Consider the following 21102-nt stretch of genomic DNA (forward strand, 5'->3'; position numbering starts at 1 on the left):
TGTTTGCTGTCTGAAGTTTGGTGCTTTAGCTTTACAGCAATGAGGCTAATGTAGCACATATTGGAGGCTTTATAAATTAACATGGTGCTAACTGAATGCTGCCTAAATCATGTAATATGACTTGCTTATGCGATTTCCGGCACTGAATAACACATTTCTTTATAAGCATGGACTAAAGTTCAGGCGTCTGGGTGCAGTTTGGTTTGAGGCACATGTCATGATTTAGAGGCATGTGATTCTAATTGGGGTATAGGTTTTCATTACATAGCTACTACATTAGCCTCGTAGCTTTGCCACCACCACCACCATGCTTAACTGTTGGTACAGTGTTCCTGGGATTGATTGATGATGATTCCTTGGGATCATCACTGAGTAACTAGCATTTTACAGAAAACATTTTACAGGAAGCTCCAGCAGAGCACAGGAGATCAGAGATGTATAAAACAGAACAGAAACAGTGAGAGAGAGAGAGAGAGAGAGAGAGAGAGAGAGAGAGAGAGAGAGAGAGAGAGAGGAAAAGGAGCAAGAGATATTAATCAGAAGATGGCACAGGGCACTCAGGCAATAAATCCTGTGTATGAAAGCATGTGTGTGTACATGTGTGTGTGTGTGTGGTTACAACTAAAAGGTTACCAGCACAGTGTCTGAATGTCATTTACTGTCAGAAGGGTGTGTTCTACGTGTTCTCATAAATATAACCCTGTGCTCCATGTCTGATTACACCACACACACACCCACACACACTTCCAGATTACTTCATTTTCTTCTCAGCTGACACATACATGCATGCACACACACACACACACACGGTTGAGTATATAATCCCAACACATCCATCGAACACTGTTATACAGATGGTCCGCAGCGAATGCAAATGAATTGAAAAGGGCAAAGCAATTCCTCATCTCACACACACACACACACACACACATACACACACACTCACGGCCTGATACAACCACTGGGAACGCTCCAGGAGTGTGTGCACTGTGTTTTATGCTTTTAAGGTAAGATGAGCTGTGAGAGAGAGAAACAAGAGGACAGAAAGAAAAATGGAAGGTGAGAGAGAGAGAGAGAGAGAGAGAGAGAGAGAGAGAAGGGTTTATCGGGCTCTCAGTGGTGTTTATTGCTCCCCAGTGGTGTTTTTTGGTCTATGTGGTGTTTTTTGGTTCACAGTGGTGTTTTTTGGGCTTTCAGTGGTGTTTACTGGTTTTCAGAGTTTTTTGGGGGGCTTTTAGTGGTGTTTACTGGTTATCAGTGGTGTTTATTGGGCTTTAATGGGTGTTTTATGGGCTTTCAATGGTGTTTACTGGGTAACAATGTTTTTTGTTTGGCTTTCAGTGGTGTTTACTGGTTCACAGTGGTGTTTATTGGGCTTTCAGTGGTGTTTACTGGTTAACTGTGGTGTTAATTGGGCTTTTAGTTGTGTTTACTTGTTCACAGTGGTTTTATTGGGCTTTCACTGGTGTTTATTGGTTCACAGTGGTGTTTATTGGGCTTTCATGGGTGCTTTACGGGCTTTCAATGGTGTTTACGGGTTAACAGTGGTTTTATTGAGCTTTCAGTGGTATTTGCTGGTTCTCAGTGGTTTTATTGGGCTTTCAGTGGTATTTACTGGTTGACAGTGGTGTTTATTGGGCTTTCAGTGGCGTTTACTGGTTAACAGTGGTTTTATTGGGCTTTTAGTGGTGTTTATTGGGTTTTCATGGGTGTTTTATGGGCTTTTAATGGTGTTTACTGGTAAACAGTAGTTTTATTGGGCTTTCAGAGGTGTTTCCTGGTTCACATTGGTGTTTATTGGGCTTTCAGTTGTGTTTCCTGGTTCACTGTGGTGTTTTTTGGTCTTTCAGTGGTGTTTATTGGTTCACAGTGGTGTTTATTGGGATTTTAGTGTTGTTTATTGTGCTTTCATGGGTGTGTATTCAGCTCCCAGTGGTGTTAATTGGGCTCACAGTCAGAGGTGCGACGCTTGTAGGTAAAAAATTGAATTAATGAAGCTTTAGGGAATGATGAATTTAAATGAATGAATATAAATACACTTCAAACATCAGTGTGTGTGGAGTAAGTATTAGCAAAGAGCAAATGAAGAGTTGGAGCAGATGCTAATGCTGTGAACTGCACAAATGCATCATTTAGTGAATAATGAATTTAAATGTATGAATAGAAGCATCTTGAGAAGTGTGTGTGTGTGTGTGTGTGTGTGTTTGATTGTGTCTGTTTGTGTAAACAAAGTAAAGTGTCAGATGTAGAGCTGCAGTTAGTACCGCTGGAACTGTTGTTGATCTTATAAACTGTGTAAGTTGTTTAATTAGTAATGTCGGTACCGTTTACACACTGTTTGAAAGTGTGTGTGTGTGTTTGTGTGTGTGCTGGAATTGTATTATTAAACCACTTTGGTCATTTTTGTAATTTCAGACCATCAACAAAGTCCTCCTGCAGTATGCAGCCATCATCACCAAAGACTTCAGCACCCATCTCAGCAAAGAGAAAGTGGTGAGTTCACACCCTCCAGTTCTCCACTTTGCTGCCCACACATAGAAGGGGCAGTTGCTGTCCTCCTGTTTCAGATCATCACAAAAAATAAATTAACAAGTGAAACTACCTGAAATATCCTCCTATTAACCTGTGTATAGGATGTTATTATCATTACACTAAATATGCAATATTGCCAAAAATCTTTAATCTATTACTTTAGCAAATATCTAGGCATGGATTTACGTTCAGTTGTTTAAAATTTATTTAATCTTTTCTCATTTATTTAAGTACTTTTATATGTTATTATTAATTTGGCATATTTTAATAAATTATGCAAATAATTGTTGTTTATTTTAAGCAATGATGCAGATAACTTTGTTTATTTGAGAAAAGTATGCAGATATGCTTATTTCAAGGAACAATTAGAATTTTGTTTATATCAGGAAATGATGCCTGTGTCTGTATATGTCTGTTTATATTATAAAAAATGCAGATAATTGTATTTATTTAGGAAAATATGCATTTAGGTTTGTTTTTTGAGGTAATTCTCAATATTTCAAGGAATAATGCAGATTAACGCTAATGATGACGATTTAACGATAATGATAAGCTATTGCTGATACTTTTGTTTATTTAAAGAGTTAGTAGATAGTATTTATTTATGGAAATAAGGTAGATCATTTAGTTCATTTAATGCAGATAATTTAGTTTATTTTATAATTACATGCATATACATTTTTTATTCATGGAAATAAGGCAATAAATAATAGAAATGCTTCACAATCTAATGCAAATATTTGTTTATTTTAAGATATATCCAAAATGATGTTGTTTATTTCAGGAAAATAATTATATAGTCAAAATGATATAGTTTTATTTAAAGGAATAATGCAGATCATTTGGCTTATTTCAAGAAGTAATGATTTCTTTCTGACTTAGAAACAAAACCTAGCAAAACACACTGCTTTACTCTCCCGCACCGCTTATGCCGAAGTGCTCAAACAGCAGCAGAAAACTCACATCATTCACTAAATGATACAACAAAAGAAAACACCAGCATCAACAACAACAGTGGTGATGATAATAACACTGCTGCTGGTTTTTTAGCCTCAGGTTTTGGCTTCTCCTTATCCTGAGTTTTGGTTTCGGCTGGGAATTCTGTTTTCAGGGTGGCGCTTGTTTCTGTTCTGTTCGGTTGCAGCACACTCCCTCACGTTGCCATGGAGACCGGCCTTCGGCCCTTAGTGAGATGTCATGGCTGAATCCCGATTGTTCCGGGTCCTGGGGGGGGGGTGTTTTTGTCCGTTGTCAGGACCTGGTCTGTGGGAATGTGTCCCCACGTGAAGACCCAGAGCGCTATCCTCTGTTAGCTCACACAGTCCTCTGCTTCTGCCCTGTCTGTCAGTGTACAGCTATAGTCTGCCCACTAATCTAATTTCTCCCCCTCATACCAGATGTAGTCATTTGGCTGAGAGGGGTTTGGTGTGTTGGCTTGTTTGGTCTTACTCTGGAGCTATGAGGCTAATGTAGCTAAGAAGAGGTAGAAGCTCCTATACAGTACTGTGCTGTGACTTCCTTCAGGATCAGCAAAGTACTTCTATTCTGCTCTATTAAAGTCTAATGCAGATAGTATTTATTTATGGAAATAAGGTAGATCATTTAGTTCATTTAATGCAGATAATTTAGTTTATTTTATGATTACTTGCATATAGCTTTGTTTATTCATGGAAATAAAGGCAATAAATAATAGAAATACTTCACAATCTAATGCAAATATTTGTTTATTTTAAGATATATCCAAAATAATGTTGTTTATTTCAGGAAAATAATTATATAGTCAAAATTATATAGTTTTATTTAAAGGAATAATGCAGATCATTTAGCTTATTTCAAGAAGTAATGATTCACAGAATCAATCACATAATATTTTTTTCTGCCAATAAATAAAAAGTGAGAGAAATGAAACCTTGACTAAATGTAATGTAAACCTCTGCAGGAGGTTTTTCCACACCTTTTAAAGTTCAGTCTTTAAAGCGGGAGCATCCTCTGCTTGTCACCATCCAAAGCCATCCTCCAAAACACATTCAGTGATGTAGAGGTCCTATTCTGAGAGCAGCAGCATCTTCTGTGTTCAGTTTGTCTGATTCTGAAGAGCTTCTTGATCAGTTTCACATCCTTTCAGACCCACAGCGTTCAGTTATCTTCTCACAGGGTGGAAGAATGCACACAAACTCCTGTGGATGTTTTCAGGTCAGAAATGAGAGTAAAACTGAGTTTTCCTCTTTCTGAAAAATGAAGGCTTTTAGAAGCTGTTTATCTGATGGAGGCAGTGTTGGTGGTCGCCCCCATTTTCTTTGGTGATGACATTTTACTACATGGCAGCATATTTATTGCTACAGTTACCATAGCGTTGCCCATTAAACCACTACTAGAGTTCCCACAATGCCATGCAAATCCAACGGTTTTCAGGTGCCACACGCACTTGTGAAGTTACCATATTTACCCTAATAGCATGTACCATGTATTCTTCATGTGCAAGTCGTGACCCCTTTGCACCTTAATGGTTCGGAGCAAATTCATGTACCATTACACCCCTAAAACACCCCAAAAAAGTAGCAGCCATCAAAGAGGCAAACATCAGACACCAAAACCCTACTGCAGAACCTACTGATCCATCTACCCCCTTAAAACCATTCCTTTCCTCACAGCTAGATGCAGGAAAGTGGAGTCTCTGTGAATTCTCCACCCCGTCACTCTGTACTGGTCTGTCAGGAAAGCGACTCAGCGAGGACAGACTTTAACACTTTAACTAGTTGTGAGCAGCCTGAGAAAGAGAGACAGAGAGAGAGAGAGAGACAGAGAGAGAGAAAGGAGGCACCGACGTTAATTAAAGGCACACATCAGGCTGCTGTATGTCAAAACCACCAACCGCCCTTTTGAGCTTATCTCTCTCTCTCTGCGTGACTGACAGCTCATTTCTGAGCAAAAGCTCGTCTGCCTAATCTCTTCCTCCGCATTTCTGTCATACCATATAGCGCTGTGCTGCTCAGTCCCACTCACATTTTATATTATGAATAAAACATGTAAAAAACCCAAAGATTAAAAACATTTTTCATACGAGGATCCATCACATTTCAAATGAAAATTGTTTGTATCTACTTTCCTACTGTTTAGGAATCATTCAGCCAAAAGTAGAGCGCTTACTTCTTGCTACTCACCCTACAGGCAGGCCGAGCTGTGATAAATTAATATAAACACAATTCACTCTGAATATTCACTGAACCGAAAGACCCTTACAACCTAAATACAGAAAACTGTCCACGTCAAGCTTAACCTGATTAGATCCTGTAGCTGCTTCCCGCATTAGATTCAAAACCTTGATGCTGGCCTACCTTCAAGTACGGCTTGGCTCAACCCGCCATCCCTCAAAATCCACAAAGACAAGCGTCCAGGCTTTTTTCTGTCCTGGCACCAAAGTGGTGGAACGAGCTTCCCCTGGGTGTCCGAACAGCAGAGTCGCTCGCTGTCTTCAAACCTGGACTGAAGACCCTCCTCTTCCGCGAATAGCAGAGTGGTCACCTTACTGACTTGTGTTTAGTAGTGCCTAAACTTAGAGGTATCTTTGAATTATTAGTCTATTTAAACTAGCTGAGGTTATTCTTACAAACTTTTGTAAGTCGCTCTGGATAAGAGCGTCTGCTAAATGCCTTAAATGTAAATGTAAATGAAAAGAGGCTGTGGTGAAACACAGATACTTTTTTAACCAAAAGACAGAATTTAAGAAAGCTTACCGAGGCCTCAGACACTTCCAAACCCACGGTTCACTAAGTCTTAAGCTTAATTAAGACCACTGTTAGTACATCATTGGAGCTTTAGTCCTGTGCAGATGTTTGCAGCACCTAAGCACATTATTTAAACCCCTTTTTAATAATACAGTAGATTACAATTATAATAAAAATATAGGTGCCTCAAAAAAAGTGTGTGAAGAACCATTACATACATTCACATACACAGCTTGTCTAGTCCCTGTAGAGAATAGCATTCTCTAGAGCAGACAAACTGCAACCTGTTGGCACTATGCCTCTGGAATGATGGTGATCCAATTCCAGTTTGGGATGAGTCTGGGATGAGTTGGGGAGGTAATCATCCAACATCCTGACTTTATTAACAGTCTTGTGGCTGAATGCAATCAAATCCTCACAGCAATGCGCCACAATCTAGTACAGTAGAGACAGTTACTCCAACAAAAGCAGAATTAACTCTTTTTTAATACCTCTGATTTCAGAAGAAGCAATGAATGAGCAGCTGTCCCAATACTTTTGTCCATATAGTGTCTGTTCTGCTGATTCAGTATTTCTTTGGCTTGGACACTGACGTTTACAGACATTGTGTACTGATATAAGATTAGTGACAGTCTACGTTCAGGGTTCCTCCATCCGCATCTTGGGTTTGGTGATCACTGTGGTCGAGGCATGTTACCATGTCAAAGCAGGGAACTTACCAAGATATGGTGGAACAGAGGTCTACGGCCTACAGTCATCTACAGGCATCCACTCACATTGCTCGGTCAGTGCAGGGCATTCCAGCAATATAGCAACTGGTCACTGATTGATTTCATTAGAGCTGAAGTAGGCTCCTGATCTTGTTCTCACTGAGTCTCATTTATCATAGAGTTGGCATGTGACCTTTTGAGTAATGTGGGGGTAGAGGACATACATGTGAATGCTAATTAGCTGCACCCCCCCCCAACCACACATTATTATGACTCCATATACGTCTCATATTTGCCCCCTTAATGTGTAGTTGCTGCTATGATCCTCAGGCTTGATTATTATTTCTCAGAATGACTCTTGAATGTCAGCAGGCGTACACTACCTGTCAGAAGTTTGGGTACACTTTGGCAGAAATGTTTCTAATGGGCATTGACTTGGTTGTTTTGCAATTACACCTTAAAAAGTTTTCTGACTGTTGACATATGAATCAATCAATCACTCAAGGCCTGTCAGTTGACAATCTCAGATTTTCTCAGTACTATCAGGGAATAAAGTCTATATAAACAACAGACAGCGGACAAAACCCTCTGACCTTTGTATTTTCATTAGTTTTTGAGGGGGGAAAAGTGGGTGTGGTCTTACTTTTTGCCCTAAACTAATCTCATTATAATGTCCATTGATTATTTGTTACTTGTTGAAAATGAAAAAAGTATAATGTTTGCTTTTTTCATATAACACAAGTATTTGAGTTATGGCTTTTTAAATAAATAATTCAGATATTATTGCATTTGTTTTTTTGTTTTTTTTATAACAATGAATGCAGATAATTAGGATAGGTTATTTCTGAAAAGAATGCAAACAATTTATTATTTTTTTCAGAAAATAATGCTGATAATTTGCTTATTTCAAGAAATGATACAGACATTTCCTAAGAAATACTGCAGATAATTTCAGTTTGTAATAAATAATTCAGGCAATTTGGCCTTTTCCCAATAAATAATGCAGACAATTTAATTTTGTCAATTTTGTCAATAGATAATGCTTATCTTCCAGTACTACACGGTGCTTTCACTAGATACACAAGTTAAAATGTGAAGAAATTAGAAAGTAGAATCACCTAATAATAATCTCATAATATAAGATTATAGAATCTAATATTATTCTGAGTTATCTTTCAGTGGGAAATATTAGATGTATTGACTAAATGTAAGATGTTTTGGTATCTTACAATATCATTTTATGATGCAGCGAAGAACACAAGTAGCAAAATATAAAGAAAGAATAAGTAAATAGCCGCTTTAATGTAATAAAGGCCTCACAGGTATTATTATTCGTTTACTTATTTGAAAAGCACAGTGTCCCATATCTTTATCATTATCTTTTCAAAAACAAGCATTTTTGAACTGATGTAAATGGATTAATAGAACAAAAGGAACCAAAGGAACTAAAGGTTGTTTCTGAGTTAGTTAGAGATTGGCTTTGGGAAGTTGAGGGAGTAACGAAGGCCTTTCTTATTCCCTGAATCTGAAATGCTCACACAAACCTGCTCCTCTCTAACTGCACGCTTGACTGCTCACATGGGTAGGAGCAACTGGAATCATCATCATCATCATCATCATCATCTACAAACACAAACACATCAATTTACATGGTAGCATGAGCTGTTCACTCCCACTCGGCTGGACTCGGCTGAACGATGGTGAACTTGGGAGCCATTTGTGAATATGAGCAAAAGGAGAGAAAACAGAAATCAATAAATCATTAAAATGATTTATTAAAATGTTTGTTTGTGTTTTTTTTTTTTTTTTTTTGTTATCCCAACAGCCCTGCATCCTCTTGAACAACATCCAGCAGCTTCGGGTTCAGCTGGAGAAGATGTTTGAGTCGATGGGAGGAAAGCAGGTACGTGCGCTGGTGTTACTGAAAGCATTAGAGCCCATTGCAGCCCTGAGCAAGAATAGCTGAAATAGCAGCACAACAGCCTCAGGGTCAGCACTGAGGATTCGCCACGCTTGATAAACCTGCAGATTAGACGTACAGAGTGTTTTGTTCCTCAAGCTTGTGTTATTTCTGTATTACAACTGAGAACATTGACCAAATGTGGGGTTTAAAGATGACCACTGGAGGTTTGGTCCACTGGGAGATGAGAAATGGGACAATGAGGGTCAGTTGTGAGACTGTTCCGCGCCTTGCCTTTATTCACTAGATCAGTTTTGGCCTACACTTTGTCTTCACAGTTAGGAGTGTTATCAATACTATAAAAATATTTTGTTGCAGACAGATGTATTTTTATTTTCAAGAAACACTGCAGATATATTTGCTGTTTTCAGAAAATAGTGCAGATAATTTAGCTTTTTTAACAAAATACAGTCAATTTAGCTTTTTTCAAGAAATAATACAGATAAATGAGCCTTTTTTAAGATATAATACAGATAATTTGGCTTCCTTCAGTGCAGGTACTTTTGTTTATTTCAGGAAATAATACAGACAATTGACATATTTATCAATGCAGATATAAAATAGATAGTTTGAGGACAAAATACAGATAATTAAGCTTTTTAAGAGGTGCAGAAATTGTAGCTTTTTTTGGAAATAATGCAGATAATTTTGCATTTTCTTGTAAAATAATGTTGCTTATTTAGTTTTTTTGATAAAGTATTGCAGATAATGTTTATTAAGGTATATATGCATATAACTTAATTTCAAAAGAAATTGGCTTGTTTAATTGGCTTGTTTACATGTGTAGATCATTTAGCTATTCAGGAAATGGTTTTTCATCAACAGTTTTGTTTTCTTTTTCTAGAAAATCTGCATCTTGGTATTTTATTTAATGATATATACTATGTATCTTTATATCTTGATATATATATATATGAAATTCTTTCTGAAATAATACACTGTTTTTTGGCCTTGACAAAAGTGTACAACGTTCCAGTAATGTGTGTATATATATATATATATATATATATACAGTACATACCGTGTATTACCCAGCCCTTCTCCCTGTATTCTGAGTTCTGAGCTATAGCTGCTCTCTAGCGCCAGTTCAGCTCCTGGTGGATAATGCTTGGTCATCCGTAAGCCCATTTGTAAGATGTTCTCCGTGTGACATGTTTCTTTCCCCATTAAACAAGAACTCTTCAGTTACATCTCACATTAGTGTGCATGTTTGCTGTAGGTCCTCTCTCGCGCTCTTTCTCTTACTCTGTATTTTTCATTCCCTTTTCTCTCTCTCTCTCTCTAATTGTGAAAATGTCTTGTGCCCTGTCTTCTTGTTCTTCTTGTTCTTTTTGTCTCTCCCCATCTCTTCTGGGCTCTTGCACCAGGAGGAGGGGGTTGTGGCCTTCTGTAAGGTGTGTGAATAGGTCTATTACTCCATCTCTCCTAAAGCCACTGCTCCACAGCTAGCCTGGAGATATTCTACAGCTCACTACAGTCATCCTGAATCAACTAGAATCAACATCTAGAGTTCCTGCTCAGCTCTGACTTCTGGGAATAGTTTGGTGAAAAGTCAAACATGCTCAGTTTCCTCCCTACAGTCGTCTACATGTGGCCCATCAGCCGACATATGTTCATTCAGTTTTCTACAGGAGTCATGAGGCTTATGCAGCTAATAAGTGAGGCAAGCTTACGTACACTAGAACAAACGTTTTCCTCCCTAATTTTGTCCTTTTTATACCCACTACCTGGGCTTCACGCTATCACACATCGCTGCTTTCTTAAAAAAATAATTAAATGGTTTTCTGAATGACAACAACATAGAAGAACTACTTTTGGTTGCATGCCACGCTTTTGAACTCGCAGTTAGCACCGTTTAGTTGTTGAGATATTAGCTACATTAGCCTCTTAGCTCCTGTGCTAAAACTAAAGAAGCACCTATCAGACACAACATGTCTCAGCTGGCCGACTGCATTTAAGATCTGGTGGAAACTGTGAAATTTCATTTTTCACCAGACTATTCCTTTCAGAGTTGCAGGATTGCTGCTTGAGTTGACTCTAGGTTTTTGTGTGCTAGCTGTGGAGGTCAGGTTCGCTCATTCCAGCAGATCAGTTTAAACCATCCAACCAGCACGCTCCCTCTCAGCCTCACCCCTAGTCAACCTCACCTTTAGCCCCCCCCCCGAACAGCCACTAACACCACATCAAGGAGCATGTGTTGCACCTGCTCGAGTCTGGCATGCAAACATACAGATCAGCGGATAATCCCTGCCCTCCCCATGACCCTCCAGCGCACACTGATGGACTGCGTTTCGGTTTCATTCATATTTATCTGTCACACTGTACAGTTGTGTGGAATGTCTAGAAGAAGTATGATGTGTTAAATTAGTCAGTTGTTGTCATTAAACTGAGGTCAGCAGATGTTTTACAGAAATTGTAACATGCAAATGCATATTGGGGCCTAGAGAAGCTTATTTTCATGCTAAAAGAATAAGGTGCCTTCTTCTCTATGCATATTCCAGTTTGGAAAACTGGGGTCAGACTGCAGGGTCAGCCATGCTACTGCACTCCTGGAGCAGAGAGGGTGAAGGACCTTACTCAGAGGCCTAACAGTGGCAGCTTAGCGTACCCGGCCTGAATTAGGCCACCACTGGCCAGTTCCCCTGTATTACTGTCAAAGAGTTAAACTGGGGGCTCATCTTGGTTCCACATTGGGACAACGGTCTAAAGGCTCATTTGGTTCAGTTCTGCCACACTCGAAATCCCCCCCCCCCCCCCCCCCCCTCATTCTGCAGATTGATATAAACATTAGCTAACTTCTGACTCGAAACAGCATGATTTCATGCATTGCACTGCTGCCTCGGAATTGGCTGGTTAGATAATTGCATGAATGAATAGGTGTACAGTTTTCCTAAGAAGCTGCTCATTGAGTGTATTTGTGCCTTACTAAATAATAATCAGTGTTCCCGCTAATGTGTTTTGAACCAGTGAAGTATGCTGTAGGTGATTTGGGTCTAACATGGCCCTCTTTGACAGAACTGCCATCTTCAAATTTTCTATTAAACCTCTATCAAAGCAACAATCCACTTGCAGTCCAATTTCAATTTAATACAAATAGAAAGATAATAGCATGTCCAATCTTCACGCTGTCAGACTGATGGTACTCATATGTGATAATGGTAGTTGGATGCTGTTTAATAGACTGGAAAAAAAGATCTTTCTTTTTTCTGAAGTGAGTTTCTTGATGGCCTAAAGACCTGCTAGCGTCAACCTACCGAGCTTTCCCTTCCATCCCCACACACAGAGTCTAAACTGCGAATGAACAGCAGCTGGCTGTTAGCAAGTCTGTCTTTCTGAGGAAGCTGAACTTCTCTGCGTGACGTAAATGCCTCCAAATATAACTCCGGCGTGCACCAACAGCGCTGGTTCCCCGAAGCAATTAGCAAACTAAGAGAAAAAGGTAATTACAGAGGCATGTTATCGGCAAATTATAAATAAAAGATTCCAAACTGTCCGGGAGAAAAAAATTAATGGCGGGCGTCAAAAGTTTCGGAATTCGCGGTGCGGTGACCCCCACACTTCAGGAGTCTCCAGGGAACTGGAGCGCTAATTGGGCTTAAAGTGGCACGCAAAAAAAAGAAAAAAGATCACCTTCTGGACCAAATTCTCTTTCTCTCTCTCTCTCTCTCTCTCTCTCTTTGTCCCTTTCTCTCTCTCTCTTGTTCTCACTTTCTCATATTCTCTCGCTCTGCCCGACCCGTCTGTAATCAGCCCCTGTCCCTCACTCCCTGGCCCATTTTATCTGCCTCTTTTAACAGTGAGCAATTAAGTCTCAGAATAGATATGATCTGAAGTGGACAGCTGAGCTGGCAAGATTGATAAATCAGCCTTTTACATTTAGCCTGAACATCATGGACAAATTGAGGAGATGCTGTCGCACGTTTATTCTCAATTTGGCCTTTTAACGCTCACATTTTTGTGTTATCCTTAATCATCTTATCCTCAGACTGTGTGTTATTCAACAGTAACTGTTACACTAATGATATAACAGGTAGCAACAGGTATAACATGATAATAATAACAATAATAATGACAATAATAACAGGTAGCGAAACCAAAATACATTTGTGCCATTCTGGAAATGTCACACTGAAAGTGTAGAGTGCCGGTAAAGTTCCTTTTTTGGAGGTTTTGGGTAGCAATTTATAAAAACAGGCCTTAAATTAACAGCATCTTAATTATTATCTGCTAGAATCACAGTTACAGTTAGAAACACACTTTATAGTCATTGCTCAACAGAACAAGAGAATGCAAATACTAGTTTGTTAACAACTTTTCATAATTATGTAATAGCTCCATATCATCACATAAACAAACTCTGCATGTTTGTGTTTCTAATTAGCAGAATTTTAATACTCCAGTTACTCCCTATGCACTATCTAAAGGGGTATATATGATCAACATTAAATACGGATATGGGCGGAGCCAGTTGTTCCTGCTCTGCGTTCATTTTGTCTGGATTTTGTGCTCATTTGTGCACATTCTCTGAAAGTTTACAGATACGGACAGAGTGGAGCAGGACCACTGGAAATCGTGCTGGCAGTGCAGCCAATAGTTCCATATGGACGCACCGAAGAATAAACCCTGGCAGAAAAGAAACTTATAGCGGAACATTTTTACACTGTTTACAGCCGTTTACCCCCCTACTACGTCCGTCTTTTTGTAGTACGTACTTTATCATGAGCTCCTCCACCGTCGCTACGCTTGTTGTTGTCAGAAACTTTTGCTGCTGAACTGCCCTCTAGTGGGCGTATCGCTTAACAGCCATATCATCTTTAAAAAGGATGCACAGGAGTATGTGGGCAGTGGTGGTTACATCGCTTGAAATGGACGTACTCGTTTCCATACGTAAAGGAGTGAAAATTAGCTTTAACAGAAATGATCCATAATTATCTTGTTACATAAACTTTCATTACAAGTAAAGACCTTTTTCTTTGCATATTGTTTTTCCTGTAAGATAAGATAATAAGATAAGATAATCCTTTATTAGTCCCGCAGTGGGGAAATTCTCAAAGTTAGTGTCAGAAGTGGGATTGTATTAAGAGTTAAAAGTTATTATTTTGGATATATGAGGTTTTGTTCTGTACTACCATTTGAATCGATTTTCTGGTGACATAAAGATAATGAACGATCATTCAGAATTGTAGAAACCTTATCCTCACTTTATTAAATGAATAATTACTACTCGTCATTCATAAATTATACAAATACAAATAATGATTGTTTACTTAGTTGCATAAAAACACTTCATGGAACTTCTGTACAAACTGGGGGAGTATTCTTTGGACCACCGGAGATCCATAGGATGTTTATGGGGTTAATTTATACTTTTAAACCATTAGTGATAATCATTCAGTGGACCCCTATTATGAAGTATACATATAAACAAAACAAATAATTATTGTCTTTTAATTATTTCTGTCACTGAATAAATAGTAAATGTCACAAACAGTAGCTTCATTAATGCATAAATAAGCAATTACATATTTATTACATAATAATTATCATTAGCGGAATATAACAAGTACATATATTAGCAGTATGTCTCGATAATGAAGATGATGGTACTAGACCATCCGACAGCCCCAGAGACAATTAGAGAAAATTAGCATCAGTGGGTTACGCTCCAACCTGAAGTGGCTGATCTGCAGTGTTTCTGAACATTTTGGGGATGTATTCCCGCAACCTCGCGGGATTCGCTAATGCTCTGATTCTGACATCGGGATTAATAGTTGTGCTCAGAGCTCCTCTTTCTCATTTATATCAATTATGCGCAAAATCTCCCCACGAGCCTCCCAACCATTTCTCTTTTCTTATAGGATTTTACAAGCCCAGGGGTGACATTAGGGCCATAATCTCATGCTTAAACTGTGTGTTATTAAGTGAAAATGGATAGGATTTCTCACAATGACGAGACCCATCAAAAACCAACAAAACAGTCGCTGTTCTTGCGTCTGCACGTTTGTTGTTTGAGACATGCTTTACACATATGAAGATTGCTATCCCACTCCGTCTTCAGCAGCTCCCAAGGTTCTGACCCGAGGAACCGCTTTTCCATTTTAATGTGATTGTTTCAGGAGTGTTGATAAATAGCATGCCTCAATGGCTGACTTGACAAAATGAAAATCTGTATGATTTGAAATACATTTCACTGCCTGGAAAAAACACATACACCACACATCTCTCTCTCTCTCTCTCTCTCTATCTCTCTCTCTCTCTCTCTCTCTCTCTCTCTCTCTCTTTCTCTATAATGGAAATATGTGTGTTACATGCCTGGTGTCCTCTCTGACTGATCTCCGCCACTCCCTAGCAGAGAGTGTAGACGTCAGTATGGTTCACAAGTCAACGGTTCATCTCAGAAATCACTCTTCCCACTTGACCAGCTCGGCCTGCTCGACCCAACAGCAAATAAGAACCCTGGAATAAGATATTAACAGTTACCGTGTTAAAACGTACATATCCAGCAAGATTTGGGGTATTTGTTTAGTGGACTACCACCTCAGCAGACATGTGCCCCATAAAGCAGCCCCTTTTTTCTCATGGAGGGCAGGTTAGTGCACTTCATAGCTGCTTATTAGCTAGCAAGGGAGGATGCTACCACTCTAAAGCTCAATCTGTCGCATACAGACTGTTTAAAGCCAGACTAGGGGACCAGTAGAAAACTCTGACCTGCACTCTTTGGGGCAGTGGTGGCTCAGCGGTTAGAGGGTTTGGAAGGCTGCCACTGTTGGGCCCTTGAGCAAGGCCCTTCACCCTCTCTGCTACCCGGGCGCTGGGGTTGGCTGCCCACCACTCTGGGTGTGTGTGTGCTCACTGCCCCTAGTTCACTAGTGTGTGGGGGGGTTCACTGTCACAGATGGGTAAATGTGGGTAAAATGTGGAGGACAAAATATGTGCACCTTTACCTTCGTCTTCTCTGCTTGTAAGAGGTTTAGTCTGTGGCTCCTCCCCCTCAGTTTCTTTGTTTATTTACAGCTCCAGGTTAAGACTCCCACTACTCACATGGTAGGATGACTTTCTATTTTTCCTGACCATGGAGGGCTGTGTTGTTGATGGGATTTGAATGGGAACTTGTGATCTCTGACCTGTCTTTTGACAAGCAGGCAGTTAGACAGTCACTCCACTCTAGAACAGAAAGATATAGTTACTCAGAACTGTGTTTTATGCAGTGTTTAGTGTTTCACAGCTCTGACCTGCCTATAAAACAGTCTAACTGCCTGCCTGTCCAGCATGAGAAGGTCATGAGTTCAATTCCCAACAATATCTCAGCACTCCATTGTCAAAAGCCTCCAGGTTTGGGCACGTCATGTGTTTGGGGAAGTTCTGACCTGCAGATGGGAAAAAACAGAAAACAAACTAAGGGGGAGGAGCCACAGACTAAACCTCTTACAAGCAGAGAACATACCAAAATGTGCAGGTCAGGTACTCTAGTAGTCACCTAGTCTGACCTTTAACAGACTGTATGTGACAGATGAGCTTTAGCTTTAGCTTTAGAGTGGTGGCATCCTCCCTTGTTAGCTAATAAGCAGCTATGAAGTACTCAAACCTGCCCTCTGTGAGCAATAATGGGCTGCTTTATGGGCCACATGCCAGCTGAGGTGGTTTCTAAGCACTGTGGGCTGAGCGCTAGGGTCCCACTCAAGTGGCGTGAGCTCTTATTCGTGTTGGATAAGCCTGTCGTGTCGGACTTGCAAACCTGGAGGGAAATTGCGTAACATGCATCAAGTTGCGTTTGGCTAATGAGGTCCTAGATGATGTGATTCTTGTGGATCTTTCCTTAACCTGAGAAAAAGGCACTGCTTCTCTACTGAAGTGGGACAGCAAATTATTGTTCCTTATTCCTTCCAAAACCACAATTGATTCAATTCATGAATCACATTGATTCTTTTCAATTAGGCTTAACATCTGTAAGCAAATTAGACCATTTTTTCTTTCATTTATTTATATTAAATGTCCAAATGAACTCCCCTTTTAATTATTGCATTCAGGAACAATTGCTAACAAAGATACGCAAATGCATACACACAGCTTGTCTAGTCCCTGTAGAGACGTATTTCAAAATAGGTAAATAAATAATCATGAACCTTTTGGCAACATGCCAAATTCCAGGTGTGGGCTAGAGGGGTATAAAGACCCCCAGCATTGAGCTGTGGAGCAGTGGAACTGTGTTATCTAGAATGATGGTGCTCCATCCAGTACGAGGGTTGAGTTTGGGAGTTAGGGATGATGTGGGGTAGTGATCATACAAAATCCTGCCCTTACTAATCCCCTTGTTATTTCACCCCTGCCAATATCCCCCCTCCATAATTTGGAGTTTGGTCAGTTGAGGTTTGAAACGATGTAATTTTATTGTTATTGATTTGGTATTGTGACACATAGTTTTATATTTGGCATTAAAATTATAGTAGAAAATGACAGAGCGTGACATTTCCAAAACTGTCCCACTTCACCAATCTTAACCAATCTACATCACCAGAGAATACTTCTATAGTTTTTAATTCTAGCTTGCACATCTGAAGAAGACGAAGGTCTATGCTGAATTCAAGGCAAACCGTCATTGGCAGCTGAAAAAAACAATTAAACAACTTGCAATTAGCCAGAAATAAATAGATTACAATTTGTCAAACACAATAGATATATGCTATAAAGACTGAATTTACTCAGCATCTATGAGGAACTGGAAACGAGCCTCAGGCTGCACAGTGAGGCTAGTTACAGCTACTTATTTACAGCTGTAAAACTGTTCTGATGCATAAACAGTAAGTTTTGGTACAAGGTCACAGTTGAGGTGCAGTGGTGGTGGAAGTGCAGTTGAGGTTGTGTGTAGTGTAGAATAAGTGTAGACTTATTCTAGAGTATTATGGTATTATGGTCTCCATATTGACTTGTGTTTAGTAGCATCTAAGCTTAGATGTATCTTTGATATTTTGTCTATTCAAACTAGCTGAAGGTTTTTCTTGAGTAAACAGCGAAGCACTTTTCTAAGTTGCTCTGGATAAGAGCGTCTGCTAAATGCCGTAAATGTAAATGTTGAGGTTTTCTTTGGTTTCTTTGGTTTTAAGGTTTTCCTCGAAGATTATGTTGGTGCAAGCAATTCTGCACAGTAGAACAGTGCACCATCCGCCTAACTCAGCTACACTTTAATGCTGGTTCTTTTAGAATTTATAGAAACTTTTTGCACAATTTATCCTCTTGTTTCAATGCCGAAGACGAAAAATGCATTTTAAAATTTCAGTCATAGTTTAAGCAAAGCAGTCTACCAGTGGAATATGACACTTTTCATAGATAAAATTACTTAAAAGAAGTGAAAAATACATACAAAATTCAGTGAGTAATATTAGAAATGTAGACCAGATATAAGATGATTTCACTTGCTCAGGCATTTTTCTTGCAGTGCATGTGCATGTATGACTTCAGGTGCTGGAGGGGATCCCAGCCTGCTTTGTAATTTTGATGCTGCTTGTCGACCGGTGCGTTTAGCCTGTAATCTTGAAAGCAGCAGCGAGATTAATCACAGATTTAGAGGCCTCCAGGCTGATGCAGAAGTGCGATCGCTTGCTGGTACAAATAAACTGAGCTGGGCTGCTGAAGGTGCACCGATGCACTGGGCTTGGATGGCTGGAGGAGTGGGGGATAGTTTGGGGTAGGAAATGTTTAGGTGCATGTTTAACAGGAGGCTTGCTGTATGACATCAGATCAAACCGGCCAGGCGTGTCGGGGACGAGATCGCAAGGCTTTTTATATTGGGTGTTTCTTATATCGGTGTGTGGCCAAAAGCTACTGCATCGATACTAACGCTTTCATTTTTGTGATTTGTATTAAACTCCTCACTGAGTATGATACACATTGTATAATTACGTACTTGCAGTAGCAATATCAGCAGTAGTAGTTTGCTGTAGTAGCAGTAGTAGGAGAAGCAGTAGTAGCAGCAGCTGTAGTAGAAGTAGCAGCAATGATAGTAGTAGTTTGCTGTAGTAGTAGTAGTGGCAATAGCAGTAGTAGTGTTAGTAGTAGTAGTTGTTAGCTGCAATAATAGTAAATAGCTGTAGTAGTAGTAGTAGTAGTAGTAGATAGCTGTAGTAGTAGTTAGCTGTGAGTAGTAGTCATTAGCTGCAGTAATATTAGATAGCTGTAGTAGTAGTAGTTAGCTGTAGTAATAGTAGATAGCTGTAGTAATAGTAGATAGCTGTAGTAGTAGTTAGCTGTGAGTAGTAGTCATTACCTATAGAAATAGTAGTTAGCTGTAGTAGTAGGTAGCTGTAGTAATAGTAGATAGCTGTATTTATGGTATTAATGGTATATAGTAGTAATGGTTGTTAGCTTTAGTAGATAGCTGTAGTAGTAGTAGTTAGTGGTAGTAATAGTATATAGCTTTAGTAATAGTATATAGCTGTCATAGTAGTACTTAGTTGTAGTAGTAGATAGCTGCAGTAATAATAGTTAGCTGTAGTAATAGTCATTAGCTGCTTATTAGCTGTCGTAGTAGTAGTAGTATCAGTAAGGCTCCACAAAATCTTAGCAACTAATACAATTTTGATTAATATTCATATTGGATAAAAAAGAATCTGCATAAATGCCTCCCAATTATTCTAAATGGTATTATTTTACTCATTACATGAATGTAACTGCATTGCAGACACCTGATATAAAGGCTTCTCTAATTTCTAATCTACATGCAAATAACCCCTAACACTTGTCCTAACTCACCTCTCACACCGACTTTTTAACATCACCAACCTGTTTGGCCGTGCTGTAAGTAAAACTGACCGCTTGTCTATCTCTCTCTCTCTCTCTCTCTCTCTCTCTCTCTCTCTCTCTCTCTCTCTCTCTCTCTCTCTCTCTCTTCTCTCTGTCCTAGCTGGATGCTGAGGCCAGCGATCTCCTGAAAGAGCTCCAGAACAAACTGAACGCAGTGTTGGACGACCTCAGCAGGGTGTTTGGTTCCAGGTAACAGAGACACACACACAGGCTTGGAGTAACACATTTGTTGTTCCAGTCAGCCCAGAGGCCATTTTTCCATTCAGAAACTAGAACAAGATCAAAAGGGTCATCTTTCAGTAAGGTGTGGATTTAATGGACGGTTATTTACAGGGGATCAGAGTTGTTTAGACATGAACAGACCTTTCTACGATCACCGTTAAGGTGTACTTCTTAAGACTCCATGAATCTACCATGATGATTATGTTTGTGCCCAGTAGAACAGTGCACCACCAATCTTCTGACTCAGCTAAGCTTTAATGCTGGTTCTTTTAGAAATGGTAGAATCTGCACTTTCCATACGAATCCCTCTTGTTTCAATGAACCACCAGTTAGAAGACTTTCAGAGAAAAGTTCTGCATGTTTCTGTTATAGCCGGCAGTAACTGAGACTTCTGAGCATTAAAGCACATGGTTGTTCTGTGATTCTGTTTGACTCTTTAGCTTCAAGCCGGTTATAGAGGACTGTGTGAAGCAGATGAATCAGGAGCTAAATCAGATGAAGGGAAATGCTGGAAATAAAAGCAACGCTGCCATGGATGCAGAGACCGTCCTGCGACCTCTTATGGACCTGCTGGATAAGAAGTGAGATCTTCTAAAATACACATTCTGAGTAACATTGCGTGATTATCAGGATGCTCTGGGAACATTGCCACTTGAAGCATCGTATTGTGACACATCAGTTGCATCATTCTGAAGATATCAAAACAACTGCATCACTTTCGTAATATTATAAATCATTATAAATAATCACAATCGATAAATAATAATTGTGTGATATTTGTCCTTAGATAACAAAAAGCATTCATAGCATTGTCAGTTATTTTTGAATGTCAACACTGCACTGCTACCTGCTAAAATGTTACCTTAGCGAGTAAAATCATCTCACTTCCAATTAAAATATATTATTGTTAAGGATGCCTTGATCCGAACCAATGACTCAGGATCGAGGACCAATCCAGGGATTTTTAATGGATCGGTTAACGGCTTTTAAGGTTCTGATTCACTTCTGATCCTTTCTGTTTCTGTAGCAGCATGGTATCTGGAGTGCTCTAGGCACCATTAATAGTCATGATCCTTAGCTGCTGCAGACGAACTTCTCATTTTTTGAAAACTACCCTAGACAGAGTTCATCTGAGAGCTTATTTCAGTGGGCAAAA

The 21102-nt window shown here is 39.5% G+C and overlaps 1 protein-coding gene across 2 annotated transcripts in view; it reads left to right on the top strand.

Moving 5' to 3' along the window:
* LOC140575227 (protein unc-13 homolog C-like) overlaps nt 1-21102 on the top strand; it is a 237443-nt gene that overhangs the window by 165135 nt on the left and 51206 nt on the right. Inside the window, exons 22-26 of one of the 2 annotated variants that reach the window (XM_072695457.1) lie at nt 2416-2493; nt 8793-8870; nt 10295-10321; nt 19825-19913; nt 20387-20527. In XM_072695457.1, coding sequence (XP_072551558.1) covers nt 2416-2493; nt 8793-8870; nt 10295-10321; nt 19825-19913; nt 20387-20527 — 413 coding nt within the window. The remainder of the gene's footprint in view (nt 1-2415; nt 2494-8792; nt 8871-10294; nt 10322-19824; nt 19914-20386; nt 20528-21102) is intronic. The other variant, XM_072695458.1, reaches the window with a different exon arrangement.

The sequence above is a fragment of the Salminus brasiliensis genome, chromosome 13 (assembly GCF_030463535.1).
Source record: "Salminus brasiliensis chromosome 13, fSalBra1.hap2, whole genome shotgun sequence".
NCBI lineage: Eukaryota > Metazoa > Chordata > Actinopteri > Characiformes > Bryconidae > Salminus > Salminus brasiliensis.